The sequence below is a fragment of the Tachysurus fulvidraco genome, chromosome 7 (assembly GCF_022655615.1).
Source record: "Tachysurus fulvidraco isolate hzauxx_2018 chromosome 7, HZAU_PFXX_2.0, whole genome shotgun sequence".
NCBI classification, from domain to species: domain Eukaryota; kingdom Metazoa; phylum Chordata; class Actinopteri; order Siluriformes; family Bagridae; genus Tachysurus; species Tachysurus fulvidraco.
Window position 1 is genome coordinate 18524555 of NC_062524.1, and position 17500 is coordinate 18542054.

Below are 17500 nucleotides of genomic sequence, written 5' to 3' on the forward strand. Positions count from 1 at the left end.
ATATGCTTCTGCATTAATAATGCACATAAGCCAAGAGCAGCTTTGTGCTTATAGTGCATTTGTACACATTCCTGGGATCGGAGATTTATAGGAACCGAAGGATGTTTACGCTGGACTTTATGCTTGGATTGTGCTATATATATTCTGCAGAGTGCTCTTAAGTGGGAACTTGGGTTTTGAGATGCCGTATGCTAGTTAGGGAAAAACCTGTCCTGGGAAAACTGGGGTTGTGGTTGGGAATACATCCTAGAAGCGATGTAGGGCACCAGTGCGCACGGACACACACGTTAGCGTAGTCTGTTCATTCAACTGCAGGTTTTTGGGAGGTGGGAGGAAACCTGAGGACCCTGAGGATGTCCACATAGACACAGGAAGAACATTTTGGTTTCCTGAGTTTAGGATCCACACACAGGACCTTGGAGCTACTTGTGCTACTCACCGTAGGATCCTACCACGTTGCAACATCACACCACCCTAAAGAAGATATTTTTCCCTCATTTTCTCCCTAATATCATCAACTGCCAATTCTCTCCCACCAGCCAGCTCTCTATCATACAACAGCTAACAACAGGGAGGGTGAAAGATAATCTGTGCTCCCTCTGAGACACATGAAGCCAATCACTATCTGCCCTCTTCCACATGCATGAGTTCACAGACACCCACGTGTGATTGACAAGGCGACACAATAATTTTACCCAGAGAGCACGGGGTATTTTACCCTCTTAGCTTCTAGGCACGGATGGCTGCGTGGTTGTCATTATTTCTCGATATCTCAACAATAGTCTATAGTCCATAATCTAAAAGATGCTGTACCACAAATGGACATTTTTTTAAATAATAAAGGTTGCAGGGCATAGTGATAAAGAGCTAAAAGTTTATTTAGCTTTATTTCAGTACAGATGCCTGAATATGAGGACATGTTTTTTATAATTCCAAAAATGTTTCTGAGCTGTTTGACTACAAGCTATAACAGTGGCTACAGACCGAGACTGATAAAAGGAAGAGGCAGCAGGGAGGACGGAGATAGAGAGAGAGAGAGACAGAGACTGATCCAGTCAGCGCAGAAGCTGAACAGCTGTGGGCGAATGAAAATTAGTGGTGTTGGTACAGGATATGTCCTCTCCTGCCAAACCAAAAATTGAATGTAGACTCCTACAGTTCACTATCCCACTAACCGTGTTGTGTAGCACAAACTTTTTTTTTCAGTATGAAATTAAATGAAAGAGAACAGAAAGACCAGAGGGAACGCATGTTAATATATAAATCGAACTGGGCCGATGAGAAATCATTTTGGTTTCCAGCAGTCAATATTCTACATTCTGACGACTTCCTTATGTTGACTGATAGCCAAGCAGCCAAACATCCTCTATCCTATTGCATGGTATATAGCAATGCAGATTAGGCAGACTGAGTATTAGAAAATTAACACCGAACAGCAAAAGAGGATTATCTCTCTCTCTCTCTCCAGCTCTCTTTCTCTCTCTCTCTCTTGGAAGCAAAACTCCACTTGAATGTATTAAATTTATTATACTTCGGTTTTATCGCACTACGTTCGGCGTTCTTACTAACGTCTACTAACATGACGGTGTTAAGTTTATTCGTATCGAAATAATTGTATAAAATAAAAGGATTGTTTTTTGGTAAACTGCATATATTTGCAGCTATATTTGCAGCCCAAGGAGATGGATTTTGGTGTCTAATTAAAATGGCTGCCTGCTACATAGATAATACTCTATACACAGATCAGTCACAGTGTTAAAACCATTGACGGATCATGTAAATAACTTTGTTTATCCTGTTATAATGGCACCTGTCAAAGCATGAGATATAACAGGCAGCACATAATGTGTCACTTGTTTAAGTTATGTTGGAAGCAGGAAAAATGGGCAAGTGTAGGAATCTGAGTGTCTTTGACAAGGGCCAAATTGGGATGTCTAGATGACTGAGATCACCAGAGCATCTCCAAAACAGCAGGTCTTTGTTTGGTGCTCCGCTGGGAACACGCAGTGATTCAAAAACAGACGAGCAGTGAAGCAGTGACGAGGTTGTCGGCGCCCAAGGATCAGTGATGTGTGAGGGGAGTGAAGGCTTGCTCGTCTGGTCCCATCCCAAAGAAGACCTACCGTAGCACATATTGCTATCCATCCTGGCTATGATAGAAAGGTATCAGACCACATAGATAGATAGCTTGATAGCTGCAGACCAATCAAAATACTCATGCTGACTACTATCGACCGCTGAAAGCACCTACAGTGGACACATTGGCATCAGAACTGGACCATGGCGCAACAGATGAAGGTGGTCTGGTCCTGATAAATCATGTTTCTTGTACATCATGCGGACGGCAGGGTGCAGCCGCGTCACTTGGGGTGCGCTTTGGGAAGACGTTAAGAAAGCAGAGGCACTTTGATGCTCTGGGCAATGTGGTGCTGGGAAACTTTGGGTCCTGGCCTTCATTTGGATTTTACTTTAACATTAACCACCCATCCAAAACATTGCTGCAGACCAAGTATATGTCTGTAATGAAACAGTGTTCCCTAATAGCAGTGACTGGCCTCTCATTCAGCAAGATAATGGAGCCGGGTCCATAGAGACCCCACCTCACACCTTCAGGAACGAATGGATCTGCTGTTAATGTCTCGGTGCCAGAAACCACAGCACACCTTCAAAGGTCTTGTGGAGTTCATGCCAAGTCAGAGCCTACACAATATTAGGCAGTTAAAATCTTTCTTTAATATATATCAGATTGGGAGCCATTTAGTTTTAGTCATAACTTAAATTGTGACGGAATGTCATCAGTTGCTACCGATGAAATAAGAACACAGCTCTGTGGCTTTAACTATAGCAGTGGTCTCCTGATACACTACTAGAATGCACACGTCTAGGTTCCACATTTATACGCCAGGTGGCCGAGGCTTCAGCCATATGGTTCTGCTTCAATGATAACATATCACAGTGGCCGTTTTGCGCTTACAGTGCATGCATTTTTCACTTGTGCTCTTTTAAATGAGCAACAGAGTGCTATTTAAAATGATCTTTGTGCTCATGAGGCTTATATTGTTTTTATAGTGAGAATACCAGACGCTTCTGCATATCGTAATACGTTTGCGTTAGGATACTACGATATATAACAACTACTTGGTCAAAAAAACGTTACGTCACGAGCATTACATGCTAGCATTTTATCTACGCATGTATAGTAAAATAGCGACATGGCGAATCACACATAAGCAATATCATTGTGCTTAAAGCTTTGCCCTTGTCCCACTACACAAACATATTTAAAGATACAACAGAATTTCAAGGATCCAGTGTAAATAAAGCATCCGCTACGAGAGCGTCACAAAGCAAGGGTGAGATTAGACACAACCCAAATTGGATTCGGTTAACATTTGACCGGGAAAGCAGAGAGGTTCCTGGAAGCAGTCTGAGACCACATTTGGCACATTGGGCTGAAATTGTAGATATTTTGAGCTGCATGCTGTCAGCAACAATTGTCAGACAGACTTTGACATTTAAATGATGCTCAATTGGTATTAAGGAGCACAGTGTGTGCCAAGAATACATTCTCCACACCATTATACCACCAGCAGCAGCCTGAATGATAGACACAAGGCATGTTGGACTCAAGCCTGATCCATCTGCATTCACAGCAGCAGGTGATGTTTTTTCCACGATTCCTGGTTTTGACTAACAGAAGTGAAACCTGGTCTGTTAGCTGTTGTAGCTCATCCATGTAAGGGTTCGGTGTCTCTTGTTCTGAGAACCTTTTCTGCTCACCACGGTTGTAAAGAGTGATTGTGTGGGTTCCCGCAGTTAGAATTTCTAAGATCACAGTTTCATGAGAATATGATGTGAATATTAAGTTATTGAGTGTACTTTCTATATGAGTTCATGCATTACTGGATATCTGGGTAATTGCGCGAACATGCAGGCGTACAGCTCACGGCTAGCATTGATTTCCTAGCGATGGCTATGAAATTGGCACTCGGTTGTGTTTTCGATTCATCCCCACAGTGAAGGATTTGTTCTTCGTACCCCACAATCATACAATCACACCTTCATGGCAGTGTTTTTCTTTCACCGTAATGGATGTTTCTGCACAGCATTATTCCTTCCGTATCATTTCCATCGGTTAAAGCGGCAGAGTTTTATTTCATCAAGCGGTAGTCAAACCCGTCATCAGTTTACCTGATCCCACTTTTCTCTGCGCAGAGCAACACCAGCTTCCATAGCATGGAAATTTCTACCGGAGGTATCGTTTATCACTAAGCTGTCTTAAGTCCTTTCTGTTAATCCGTGCCGTGAAAAAGAAACGCTGGAAGGGTGGATAATATTGTCATGGGTGCTGTTCAGAGTCGCTGATCTGAGCGAGCCAGCTTTAGATCAGCACGAGCGAGCTGTTTTTCCCGGGAGCGTTATCATGCCGATTTATCACTGACTCCTTGTTCAGCTGTAATTAGGCAAGCGCTTTTTGCAATTGTGCTGATGACTCTTGACCGTATGATTATGAATATTTCATACCGTTACAATCTTTCACTTTGAGAAACGGCTTCGGAAACCAGGGCACGTCCAAACTGCAGCTTTTTTTCTCTCCCCAATTACAGAGTTGTAACTCAAGGACGGTAAGTTATTGTAGCTAATGACTCTAACCAGTGGATGCTTAGTTAGGATACCAGATTCTCCATTCAGATTGTGTCCGATGGAGTCGATTCCTTTTTCAACCCACCATCGATTCTTCTCTTTTAATAGCATCCACATCCCAAGTGTTTTATGCCTCCCATCATCATTCAGAGACTGACTCTCAACCTCCGGCACCTAGCTTTGACTCGCAGCGTGTAACATCCTTCATCTAAAATGTAATAAAACACTCAAGGTAATCCTATAGCAGCAGTTAACTCATTTTAGAGGAGGAAGTCCATTATGTGAAACCTCTTCCAGAAAGTTTACAGACAACGTATTTCCTGCAAAACCACCAGACGTTGACGGCACTCTGATATTGTGTGACCGTCTAGACGATAATCCTCACAGGGCCGGCAAGACAGATTCCACAACGTTATTCCTCACCGACGGAGGCGAAGGTACGAGGAAAAAAAGGCTTGTTAGGATTCATGTAGATTTTGGAATAAGGAAGAACCAAGACACGTTTGTTCTCATTTTTACTTATTGAGGCATTATGAGACTTCGTGGCAACGTACTTTAAAATTAAAGCGACAGTCTGTAGCTTTTAGGGATTTAGTAGGAGTGAAAGGATCCGCAGCGGAGTGTCGTGTCGGCTGATACGCGGTTTCTGGTTCGCTACATCGACGCATACAGCAGGAAATTCTGACTTTTCAGATTATTAATAATGTTTTCTCCTTAAACGACAGCTACCAAACGTTACTTAGCGATTATCGCCGACTGCATTGAAGTCATGTGATCTTTTTTTCACCACAGCTTTATTTTTTTAATGTCTTTGTTTCCTCAAAAACACCATTGTGTTCATCAGTGTCCTTGTCACAGTTACTGAGCGCTCGGTCAGCGTTACGTAATACGAACATACGTTCAGGTCTGACGTCTGGCTTTAATTCCTCTCCGTTCCGTTCCAGCCGGACCCACTTTTGTGCCGTCAGACCACAACGATGTATAAAGTATGAGACTCACTGTGAATCTGACCCGAATGAATATTTATGCTTTCTAGAGCGACCGGGAAGAACAAGAGATGTGTGTATAGAGTGAGTTTGAGTGCATTTCCTTTACGAGCTCAATAATGCTCCTTCTTTCATTTTTAACAAAAGGGGGAAAGAAACGTTTCAGAAACAATTCTTCTAATGACAGGAGTCAGTGATTTTATCTCACACACACACACACACACACACACACACACACACACACACATACACACACACAAACACATACACACACACACATACATACACACTCTCTCACACACAGACATACATACACACACTCACACACACAGACATACACACACTCACACACTCACACACACACAGACATACATACACACTCACACACACACACAGACATACACACACAGATACACATACCTACACACATTCTCACACACACACACACACACACACACACACACAATTGTTATTACGTGCTCTACAGGTGTGAAAGGTCACAGGATAAGCATCAGATTTTCTTTTGTTAGCTATTTCTTATCCGTTTTCTATGATTTATTTTTTTTAATTATTTCGAAAGCACATTGAAATGTTTTGCTGATATAGCTGAAGGAAAATAAACATCATCTATAAAGTTCTGTGTTGTAATGCTGTGTTATCTTTACACGTCACACGCTATCTGATACAGGACAGGCGTACAGAGTCACAGACTTTTAGAGAAGTCGCGTCCTCTTAAACGATCCGTCGTGTCGACACTCGACGCGTCAGAGAGCTTTTCAGCGTTCCAGGCTATTTTTTACATGAAGGGAAAAGAGAGATGAAATAAATAATAACATGAAGGAATTCATTCTGTCACAGTTCCTGGGGAATATTTTCACTTTCTATGGCTATTAAGGATCATAAAAATAATCGAAGGAGGAATTTCTTTTTGCGAGCAGAACCGCAAGTCTAAACGATGGCAAAGTGATGACGCTTGATTAAAGCGAAATGGAAGTTTTACACAAAGGTTTCATTGGTTTCTAGAATTATTTTCAGGTGATGTTCAAAAGAACATTACCTTCTGCATGATGTCTTTCTCTCCGACTCTCTCCACTTACACCGCCTTCCCGCCGTTCCCTGCTCCGTACTTACAGTATCATCTTCCATGCAAATGAAAAGATACAGATACTAGAGTAATCGCTCGACACAAACACACACAAGATGTTCAGCTGTTTTTAGGCTTTTAATAAGAAAACCTCTTCACGCACCGTTTAATCAGAGCCCTTTCTTTTCGCAGAGCCGTGTCCTTGAGCGTGGGCGTCTGTGGCTTAAACTGAAAACAAATTTTTGCACAGGACTGGATTTGTGTTTTCGAGTTCTCTGGAGAGACCTTGAGAGATTGAATAGATTTAAAAATGAATTATTTAAGGTGTAGTGCTTCGTCTTTAAGGCAAATACACAAGAAGGCATTTAATAGCGATACCATTTAATTCCCATCTCCTTGTCCTTCTCTCTCATGCTGAAGACTCGTTTTCTCTAATCATTCTTCTGTCTTTTTGTCTTTGTGTGCTTGTTTATTGTAGCAGACCTGGCTACTGTGTGTGTAAAAGGAATCCTGTGATGTGATGATTCATACTTCAGTTCTTACATTCGTGCTTTGCTGCGTTTTTGTTCTTCTTAATGTAGAAAATCCCTTTATGTAACTAGGCTTACTTTAGATACTGAGCTTTCTCTCACTCTCTCACACACACACACAGGCACACACACACATATATACACACACATACACACACATATACACACACATACACACACACACACACACACACATATATATAGACACACACATATACACACATACACACACACACACACACACACACACACACACACACACACACACACACACACACACACACACACACACACAGATACACACAGATACACAAACACACATACATACACACACACACGCACTTACACACACACAAATACACACGCACATGCACATACACACATACATACATACATACATACAGTACACACACTCTCACACACACACCCTCTCACACACATACATACACACACTCTCACATACACATACACGCGCATACACATACATACACACACACACACATACACACACAAACGCATACACACACTTACACACATATACGCACATACACACATACACACACATACACGTGCACATGCACACAAATATACACACACAAACACACACAAACACGTACAAACACACAAACGCACATGCACATACACACACCCATACACACACACACACACACACACACACACACACACACATACATACATACATACACACACAAACACACACACACAAACACACATACACATGCACATACACACACACACACACACACACCTTAATCTCAGTAACCAATAGGAAAGGTTCTGATCTTCTAGTTGTAACTCTACTGTACAGTTTTCCTCTATTCTGGAAACCCAAAATGTTCAGTGTTGATGTGTTCAGTGTAACTTCTTATAAGCATTAATTCTATTTACTGTACACTAAGGTTTGTTCAGTAGCTCTGCTGTGTATCAGACATCACACCGAGAGTCTTTGTATATTATATCTGTACGACGTTAATGCATTCGTGAATCATCACCTGCAGAAAAATGACACTAATCTGCTAAAAGAAAATCTAAAAGAAAATCTGCTAAAAGAAAACAGAATCAATTTCACTCACCTTTTCCACTGAAGGGGAAAGGAACGGCCTCAAGGTGAACTTTAGCTAGTGAATCAGAACCGTAGGTGTGTGTTGTGCAGTTTATCATTTAATTCAATTCTTTGCTAGGAACGTCTCGCTAGCAATAAAAGAGACAGATTTCAGCGCATCTGACATTCTGCAGTTTATATGTGGTGTGTGTGTGTGTGTGTGAGTGGGAGAAAGCATCACTCAGAGCGTGGTGAGTAGTAGTGTCATTAGGGTCCATATTATAAACTCCACATTCACACAAACGTCTTTGGTTAATTAACGGAGTTTTTATGGAAGACAAAAACGTGTGTAGGGGTTGTGTCGGAGGCACGTGAGTCAGAGCGAGCAGTGCGAAGGTATTTTAAAACGTCTGAATCAGATTTAGGATCAAAGGCACACAAACACCCTGCTTTTGTTCTGAAACACGAATTCGGTAACGATGCATTTTAATCAGAAGCCTAATAGAATCCTGTGTGAGAATGATTAGTATTGATTATTTGGTTTCTTATTCGGACACATTTTTGGATGTGCTCCATGGTGCAGAGTCAGCACACGAGGACAACTCGTATACACACACACACACATATATACACGCACACACACACACACACACACACACACACACACGCACACGCGCGTCAGATCTCACACACGTAATCACACTCACAGCTCACGTATTGACTTTTGGCAGAACATAGAGGAACAGGAAATATCAGATGATCACAGCCATCTTTGCTCGGTGAAGATTAGATGTGTGCTCTCTCTCTCTCTCTCTCACACACACACACACACACACACAGAACAAAAGGGCTGTTTTCCCTCAAGAATTTTCTATTTTGTACCAAATTGAAAAATCATCGACAGGTCGCTGGAATTGCTGTCACTGATTTTGACTTGATCTTGCTGTGCTATGCTGCTTTTCTGTAGCAGATAATATAACATTCACACCGTGCCTCTGTATCGAGGGTTCATGCGTGGTCGTTCTCCTTAATTCCCACATGTAACAACATCTAAATCACAGCGTAACATTCAGTAACGTGTGCGCTAAAGCGTCAACCCGAGCACACGGCGTCCCTCTGAGGATTGGAGTGAGTGTTACAGTATAGGCTTCAGCCAGAAGTGTCACACACTTAAACTCTCAAACTCTGTCTGGGCGACGCAGCATGTCAGCGCTCAAAAGACCGTAAACTAAAGCTGTTAAACTAAAGCTGGACTTTCTGTAAACTTCTTGCTATCATATGAATTAGTCTGCGAAAATAATGGCAGAAACTATTCAGCTGTTAGGCCTGGGCGCTAAAATGTAGGTGTTTGTTTAATGTTTAATGTTTAATAGATAGTGAAAATATATAATGTTATGATTTTAGAAGAGCATAGAGAATTACAGGTCCAGGTCATGCATGTTATTCGTATTCTCCTTCTTTGCACTCCATTAAGCTTACTACATTGCACTAAATCTTTTTACAATCTCTGCACTGGCTTAAACGTTTCCACATTTGGAGTCAATCACTGAAACGCATGTTTAGAGGCAGATCGGTCTTTCATCAAACGCAGCGGATAGGCCTCGATGTTCACTGAGGTTTCCACGCTGTGCAATTGCCGTTTAGAGGCGCATGCAAAACGTAGTTAAAGATCTTGTGAATCTCTGATGGTGAGAAAATGTTCGTTCGTCCGTAAGATTCAGGTTAAAACGAAACGAGGCAGCAGACCGTATCCGTCCTGGGGGCATTGATTATGGAACCTGTGTTGGCTTAATGCTACGTTTGAGACAACGTTGTAGTTTGTAATTCTTATCAATAACATGGAAAACAACTGCAAGTTTGTTCCCCGTTTACAGATTAGACCCAGTACTTGGATAAATCTACAAATGTTACTTATCAATAACATTAGCTTGCTAGCTGTTGTTGTCGACTTGTGGACTGTGTGTGTGTGTGTGTGTGTGTGTGTGTGTGTGTGTGTGTGTGTGTGTGTGTGTGTGACTGTGTGCGATTTAAAGTAGCTTTTTATGAGTTTTACGTGATAACAGATCGAACCTGTAAATCACCACTTACAACTCGACAATCACGACATCGAACTAATCCCTATTTGAATCGGATTTGTTTATATTTCACGTCAGTTGTCTTATTGATTCAAGCTGAAATCACAACGTGTCTTTACAAATACTTTACAAATAATGTTAATGATAACGATATAAAGCGATCTAAAAGACAAGTGTCTTGTGCCATTTCTTTCAGCACTTTGCTTCCTTTCTCATTTACACACTTTGAGAAGAGGTCAACAGTGAAAATGTTAGACAACATTAGACAACTAACTAACTTGTAGATTAACTTAATAACTTTACGACTAACTTGTTAAAGGATTGCAATAAAAAGATGTTATTGAGGAAGAAATCTAGATTTTGGAATCGCTGCTGCCAGCGAATTTCTGACTTCACATCATCCTCAAAAACTCACCGTGAACCTGAAGTTGTGGAAATGTTTGAAACTTTTGCTGCCCCGTGCAGTGCTGCTTTCATCAAATATTCGTCTGAATGAAACATTTATAGCGTCTGGATTTATTTCTCGAAAGATTTTGAATCTAAGAGTTGCCGGAGTGTGAGTGCGAGTTGAAATGCAGCCCTGATGTAGTCTAGGTGAAACTCTATAAATATAGACACGTGTTACTGAAAGAAGTCGCAGCTCTCACGCAAGACTCTGTCCTGTGGAGCTCCTGTGAAGAGCAGAGCGAGTTGTGTGAGTGCAGTTATTATAAAATGTTCACACTCATTCAGAAGAAATAAACTGATATGGATTTGAATTACCTTTATCTCACCGGTCACATTGTGCCTGTCGAGATGCTTCGGTGCGAGTGACTGGATGCGGCATCGACACGTTATTGTTTACCATCCTGACCAGCTATTAGGTTTAACACTTTAGTCCACGTTAATGTTTTAGAAGCAGTGCTGTTCTTTGTGTGTGGATATCATCATAAAATCTGCAGAAAATGACAGCGCACTAATATTAGCGGCTTCTCTGACAGACTGTAGCTGTCCTGTAATTTTACACCAGCTGATAAAACTGTCTGCTTCTTCACTGTTGGAGGCTACAAGCTGGCATTCAGACTCCTAAAGTAATGAACACAATAGCATTAATATAAAGGGAGTCTCTCTGTCTCTCTCTCTGTGTCTCTCTCTGTCTCTCTCTCTCTCTCTGTGTCTCTCTCTCTGAGGGCGAAGAGAGACGGGGAGGGGAGAGAAGACGAGTGAGAGGGGGGAGAGAGAGAGAGAGGAGAGAGGGAAGAGAGAGAGAGAGAGAGAGGGGAGAGAGAGAGAGAGAGAAGAGAGAGAGGAGAAGAGAGAGAAGAGAGAGAGGGGGGGAGGACGGGGAGAGAGAGAGGAAAAACAGAGAGAGAGAGAGAGAGAGAGAGAGTAGAGAGAGAGAGAGAGAGAGGGAGAGAGGGAGAGAGAGGGAGAGAGAGAGGGGGGGGAGAGAGGGGGAGAGAGGGGGAGAGAGAGAGAGGAAGAGAGAGCTAGAGAGAGGAAGAAAGAGTTAGAGAGAGAGAGAATTAGAGAGAGAGAGAGGGCTAGAGAAAGAGGGGGGAGAGAGAGAAAGAGAGAGAGAGAGAGAGAGAGAGAGAGAGAGAGAGAGAGAGAAAGAGGAGAGAAAGAGAGAGGAGAAAGAGAGAGAGAGGAGAGAGAGAGAAGAGAGAGAGAAGAGGGGGGAGAGAGAGGAGAAAGCAGAGGGAGAAACAGAGAGACAGAGAGAGAGAGAGAGAGATATAGATACACTTCTTATATGTCGTCTCTCTCTATATATGAGTAAGAGAGATATATATAGATATAATATGATCTAGATAGAAGTAATTGGACTGGAATTCATGCTTGTTTGGATAAACACCATGAAAGAACAGAGAATGTTATGCCAAAACGATCGGCGATTCCACACTTTCCAGTATCTACCGTAACCTCCCTGTTAACTCGAACCCTAGTGACCGTTTTCTGCTTGCAGAACTGATGCTCACAAGTTGTTTTTTGTTTGCTTTTTTTTTAATCTCCTCGTCCCACATACACACTTGAGACCGTTGTGTGTGAGAATCCCAGGAGAGCAGCCCACCAAAGTCACTTTTCTGAGATCATGTACACATTTGTCCTCATTTCGATGTTCGATGTGAACGTTGGTGGAAACGTGAATCTGAAGACCAGTGTGCTGGCACGTGATTGGCCGATCAGATTGTTGCGTGACTGAGTAACTGACAGGGTGGTTGTAATAAAGTGTTGGGGAAAACACATTATAAGCGTAAATATGTTAATTATAGTGCAACCACTGATGCTCGCGCACACACACGCACACACACACACACACACACACACACACACTTTAACTAAAGTTCTCAATAGATGAGTCAGGTCCCATATAAAGAGCTATTAGTGCATTATTGTGCTTGTGGGTTTTTGTGTATGCAATTTGGGGATAGAATTAAGCTGGTGTGTGTGTGTGACCTAGTTTTATCTCACTCGATGACAGCTACATCTGCTTTGTGAGTGTGTGTGTGTGCATGCATGTGTAAGTGTCTCTCCCCCTCTGCTACCTGGCTTTTCTGTGTGAAACCCTACAGGAAATGACACGTGTATTCTTTCTTCCCTCATCATGGTAAAAGCAGAAAGCGGCGGAGGGATGAAAAATGGATAGAAGGAGAGGGAGGCAGTGTGCGTGATGCTGATGTGGTGTGACAGGCGAGTTGCTCGTGGGAGACGAGTTACCATGGCGATTCCCCAAGCCCACAATCCATATTTAATGCAACTTCACTTAGCTACTCACCTTTCTCTCTCTCTCTCTCTCTCTCTCTCTCTCTCTCTCTCTCTCTCTCTCTCTCTCTCACACACACACACACACACACACACACACACACACACACACACACACACACACACACACACACACACACGCACACACACACACACATTAAACAGTTATGGTCTGGATACCTTTTCGCTTCCTTCTGTGCCTTTTGCCTTGATTTCCCACAACAGATGCTGTAAGCAATCCCAAAAAACTGATCAGTTTTATGCCCCGTCCTCCATTTGGGATGGTATTAAACCCACTATATTAAATGCAGCAGAAGCGACAGTCAGTGAGAGCGAACCCAAGGTCACGGCTCCTGCACCCCATTCACCTCAAACTCAAAAGACCACCAGATGCAGTTTTTTTGCTCGTTCCTCTGTGTGAAGCTGCATAGAAGTCGTGTCTTGTGTTTTTATTTCCTGTAACGCCAGCCATTTTAAGAAACTTCCCCAAGGCTAGAAAACATATTAAGTCTATCATCACGGGCCTTTTTTCGAATTGTGTGCGTTTTCTATATGAGACAACGAAGCACTGTGAGCTGCAGTAAGAGCAGCAGAATCATTTAGACAAGGAAAAAGATGCTCTTAGGTTTCAATAGTTTTATTAAATCACGTTTCCCTCTTTATCCCACTGAATTGTAACATCAGCCTGAAAAAAATGCATGTCGTGTTTTCTGGTTTGAACGCAGCGTGCTGTGTGACACAAGGATCTTTATATCGGGGACATTTATTGAAATCTCCCACTTTATGCATAACGTGTGACCTAATGTGTGTGTGTGTGTTTTATTCTCATTAGGTTATGAGCACCTGTAGAGATTGGTGATCCAGGAGTCTGAGACGAGCCAATGAGAGGATGGCCAGAGGTCACATGATCTGCAAAACCACCATCCAGCTGGTTCTGCCGATGCTGCTGAGTGTGTTGCCGCTCACACACACTCAAAGTTAGTCTTGCTCTCTCGTTATCCCTTTCTCATGCGCGCACACACACACACCTTACCCTGGTACATTCTCCCCCTCAGTACGGTTCTTTAAGGAGGTGAGAACACAGCAATCACACTCCTGCACGGAACAAATCAATCGGTCTGAGAGCTTCTCAGTGAGGCGGTCTCGGCCCGCTTCCAAACGAACCCTGGCACACGTTGATTGCAGCGAGAAAACGACTCAATCCAGCTGCAGGAACCGAACGTAAACCGAACGTGTCGCGTATTTTTTGATCGTAAGCGAAACGAGTGACTGACCAATTTCTGTGATTTGGACACACAGTTAATGAAAGTAGGACTAATGGGTGTGAAAGCTTCCTAACACTCTAATGTAAGAGTCTTCCCAGAGCTGTGGTTGTGTAGCATCACAATTCTAACGTTACCCTTACTTACACATTACAGCAGTTCCGCACGGGCGGCAAAGCATGACCGCAAACATTCATCGCTCCGAGTACGAAGTTTGCTTAATCTTCATCCTTACTTTATACGCAGTTTGTAAAAACAAAGTACAGGTTTGCTCACAAACTCCTTTAAGCGGCTTCTCCGGAATATTTATCCGGTCGAAACGTTTATTTTTTGTGTGTTTAAACACTTCAGTGTGGGCGTTTTGCAGGATTCATTACGATATGCAAAAAATCACACCGTGTAAACAGGATGTCACGATTTTATCTGGTGGAAATCACACACACACACACACACACACACACACACACATACACACCCTCCACATGCATTGCACCAAAGCCCAGGTCCACATGGCTCTTTGTTCTTGATCAGAGGAGCAGGAAGGAGATTAGTGTGAGCGTCCACTGTGTCATGCTTCTCACCCACTGACACGATTAATGCAGCGGCCGGATAGTAAGGAAATCCGATTGAGTGCATACGGACTGCACAGATTCTCTACATTTAAATGGAAAGCTTTGATCTTAACCTCTGATATTGAGTCTAATTTCCACCGTGATCGCTTGCTGATAATTACGCTGCAAAAAAAAGTAAATAAGCAAATAAAAGACATTTTTTAAAATACAGGGTGTAGTTACAGGTGTCTTTGTTTCTGTCTGTCAGTAGTCAGTAGTGTATTTTAAGCAGCATTGCTTTTGATGTTGCGTAAAACTGTTTTATGTAATTAGCCGTTGATGAACGGAAACGTGTCGATTCTGTCCACCGTTTCAGATCCACCTCGTTTCACCCGGACACCCACTGATCAAATAGGCGTACAGGGCGGCGTGGCCTCCTTCGTGTGCCAGGCGACAGGAGACCCACAGCCCAAGATCACTTGGAGCAGGAAGGGCAAAAAAGTCATCAACCAGAGATTTGAGGTGAACACACACACACACACACACACACACACACACATATATATCCACACATAGACATACAATTTGCTGTGTGCTAGTAAATCAGGATTCTGGAATTGAACTTGCACACACAGACACCCATATTGGCTGTCTGAGATAAGCCTAAAGGCAGCTGCCGACATCTGTTTCTTTTTCACACTCACACACACACACACACACACACACACACACTCACTCTCACACACACACACACACACACACACACACACACACACACACACACACACACACACACAGACACACACAGATGCACACATTAAGGTCAGGATATATCTAAACATTGCAAAGAAATCTAATTTTATTAACCCTACATGTGTGGTGCCTGTAGAGTGAACTGAGCTTCATCAGCTGTGTATCAGACATATAGACTGGATTGATGGCTCTACATACAGTTCACTCAGTGTGTCTCTGCTCGCGTTTCCTGTTCCCCAAACACACTTTATCTCTGTCTCTCCCTTTTATTTCACACATCTGTGCACCTCTCCCTCTCTTATGCTGCATCTCTCTTTCTCTCCCTATCTTCCCCTCTCTCTCACTCTCTCTCTCTCTTTCTCTCTCTCCCTCTCTCATGCTCTCTCTCTCTCTCTCTCTCTCAATTTTTCATGCTGTATCTCTCTTCCTCTCTCTCTCTCTATCTCTCTCTCAATTTTTCATGCTGTATCTCTCTTCCTCTCTCTCTCTCAATTTTACATACTGTTTCTCTCTTCCTCTCTCTCTCTCTCTCTCTCTCTCTCTCTCTCACTCTCTCTCTCAATTTTACATGCTGTATCTCTCTTCCTCTCTCTCTCTCTCTCTCTCTCTCTCTCTCTCTCTCTCTCTCTCTCTCTCTCTCTCATTTCCCTTCTGTCACATTGTCTCTGCAGATGATTGAGTTTGAAGACGGCTCTGGCTCAGTCTTACGTGTGCAGCCACTGCGGACCCCACGTGACGAGGCTATATATGAGTGTGTGGCGTCTAACGAGGCCGGAGAGATCAGCGCCTCCACCCGCCTCATGGTGCTGCGAGGTGAGCACACGCTTTCATTCACACACAAGAGATTTATATCACCAACTTACCTTGCAGTTTTTTTGATATATTCAGCCTACTGGGCTACAGCAGACTAGTTCATAAATCTTTATGGGGAGGAGCGTTTTCCCTACGGATCAGACCTAACAATCCATTCACAGCACTTTTGTTTGTACAGTGGTTTGTAGAACAGTCATTACAGCACTAATCTCTCTTCCAACTGAAAGATGGCACCAAGAGGGAGACGTATTCTCACTAACAAATCAGACAGAATGTTATTCAATTACCAATCAATAAAGTTAAATGCTGTTAATTGAACCCTTTAAGTGCATGAAGTGTGTGTTCCACATGCCTCATGTATATATGTGTGTATCACAGAGGACCAGCTTCCTCCCGGCTTTCCGTCCATAGACATGGGTCCTCAGCTCAAGGTGGTGGAACGTTCTCGCACAGCCACCATGCTGTGTGCAGCCAGCGGCACTCCTGACCCAGAGATCACCTGGTTTAAGGACTTCCTTCCCATCAACACACACACTCACGGACGCATCAAACAGCTGCGCTCAGGTACGGCCCGGATTCAGCGTCGGCTCTTAATTACGCGTTCGAAGAGTCACAATAACGAGTTACAATAACGAGTCTTATCAAACACGCATCATGAGTTGTTCAGCGTATTAAACTATATTAGATTTCACTATAAGTGCGTTTGTGTCTGCAAACTGACGAGGAAACCGTTAGTACTGTAATAACCTAATCTTAATCTTTATAAGTATATAAAGATATAATAATGATTTATTTGAAAAGATATTTAAGAGAAGAGCCATTGTGTTGTCAGAGGAATCTTTCAGAAACTAAAGCGAATTCTTTTCCTTATAACTATGTCCCGAACGCATGTCACGTTTCACATGTTTCCTTTTCACGACACAGCAAGGGAACCGGAAAAGTCCGGAAAGTTTAAAGCTCTTCCCGAATGTTTAGAGATGTTTAAGAATATCCA

General features: G+C 42.7%; 1 protein-coding gene across 16 annotated transcripts in view; it reads left to right on the plus strand.

Annotated features, from left to right (window-relative positions):
• ptprdb (protein tyrosine phosphatase receptor type Db) overlaps window positions 1-17500 on the plus strand; it is a 64221-nt gene that overhangs the window by 20263 nt on the left and 26458 nt on the right. For all 16 annotated transcript variants that reach the window (XR_007143621.1, XM_027174537.2, XM_047816823.1 and 13 more), the window contains 4 exons: window positions 13960-14104; window positions 15317-15462; window positions 16365-16506; window positions 16885-17070. Coding sequence is in view for 15 of the 16 variants with exons in the window: in XM_027174537.2 (XP_027030338.1) it covers window positions 14017-14104; window positions 15317-15462; window positions 16365-16506; window positions 16885-17070 (562 nt within the window). In the remaining variant the exon portion in view is untranslated. The remainder of the gene's footprint in view (window positions 1-13959; window positions 14105-15316; window positions 15463-16364; window positions 16507-16884; window positions 17071-17500) is intronic.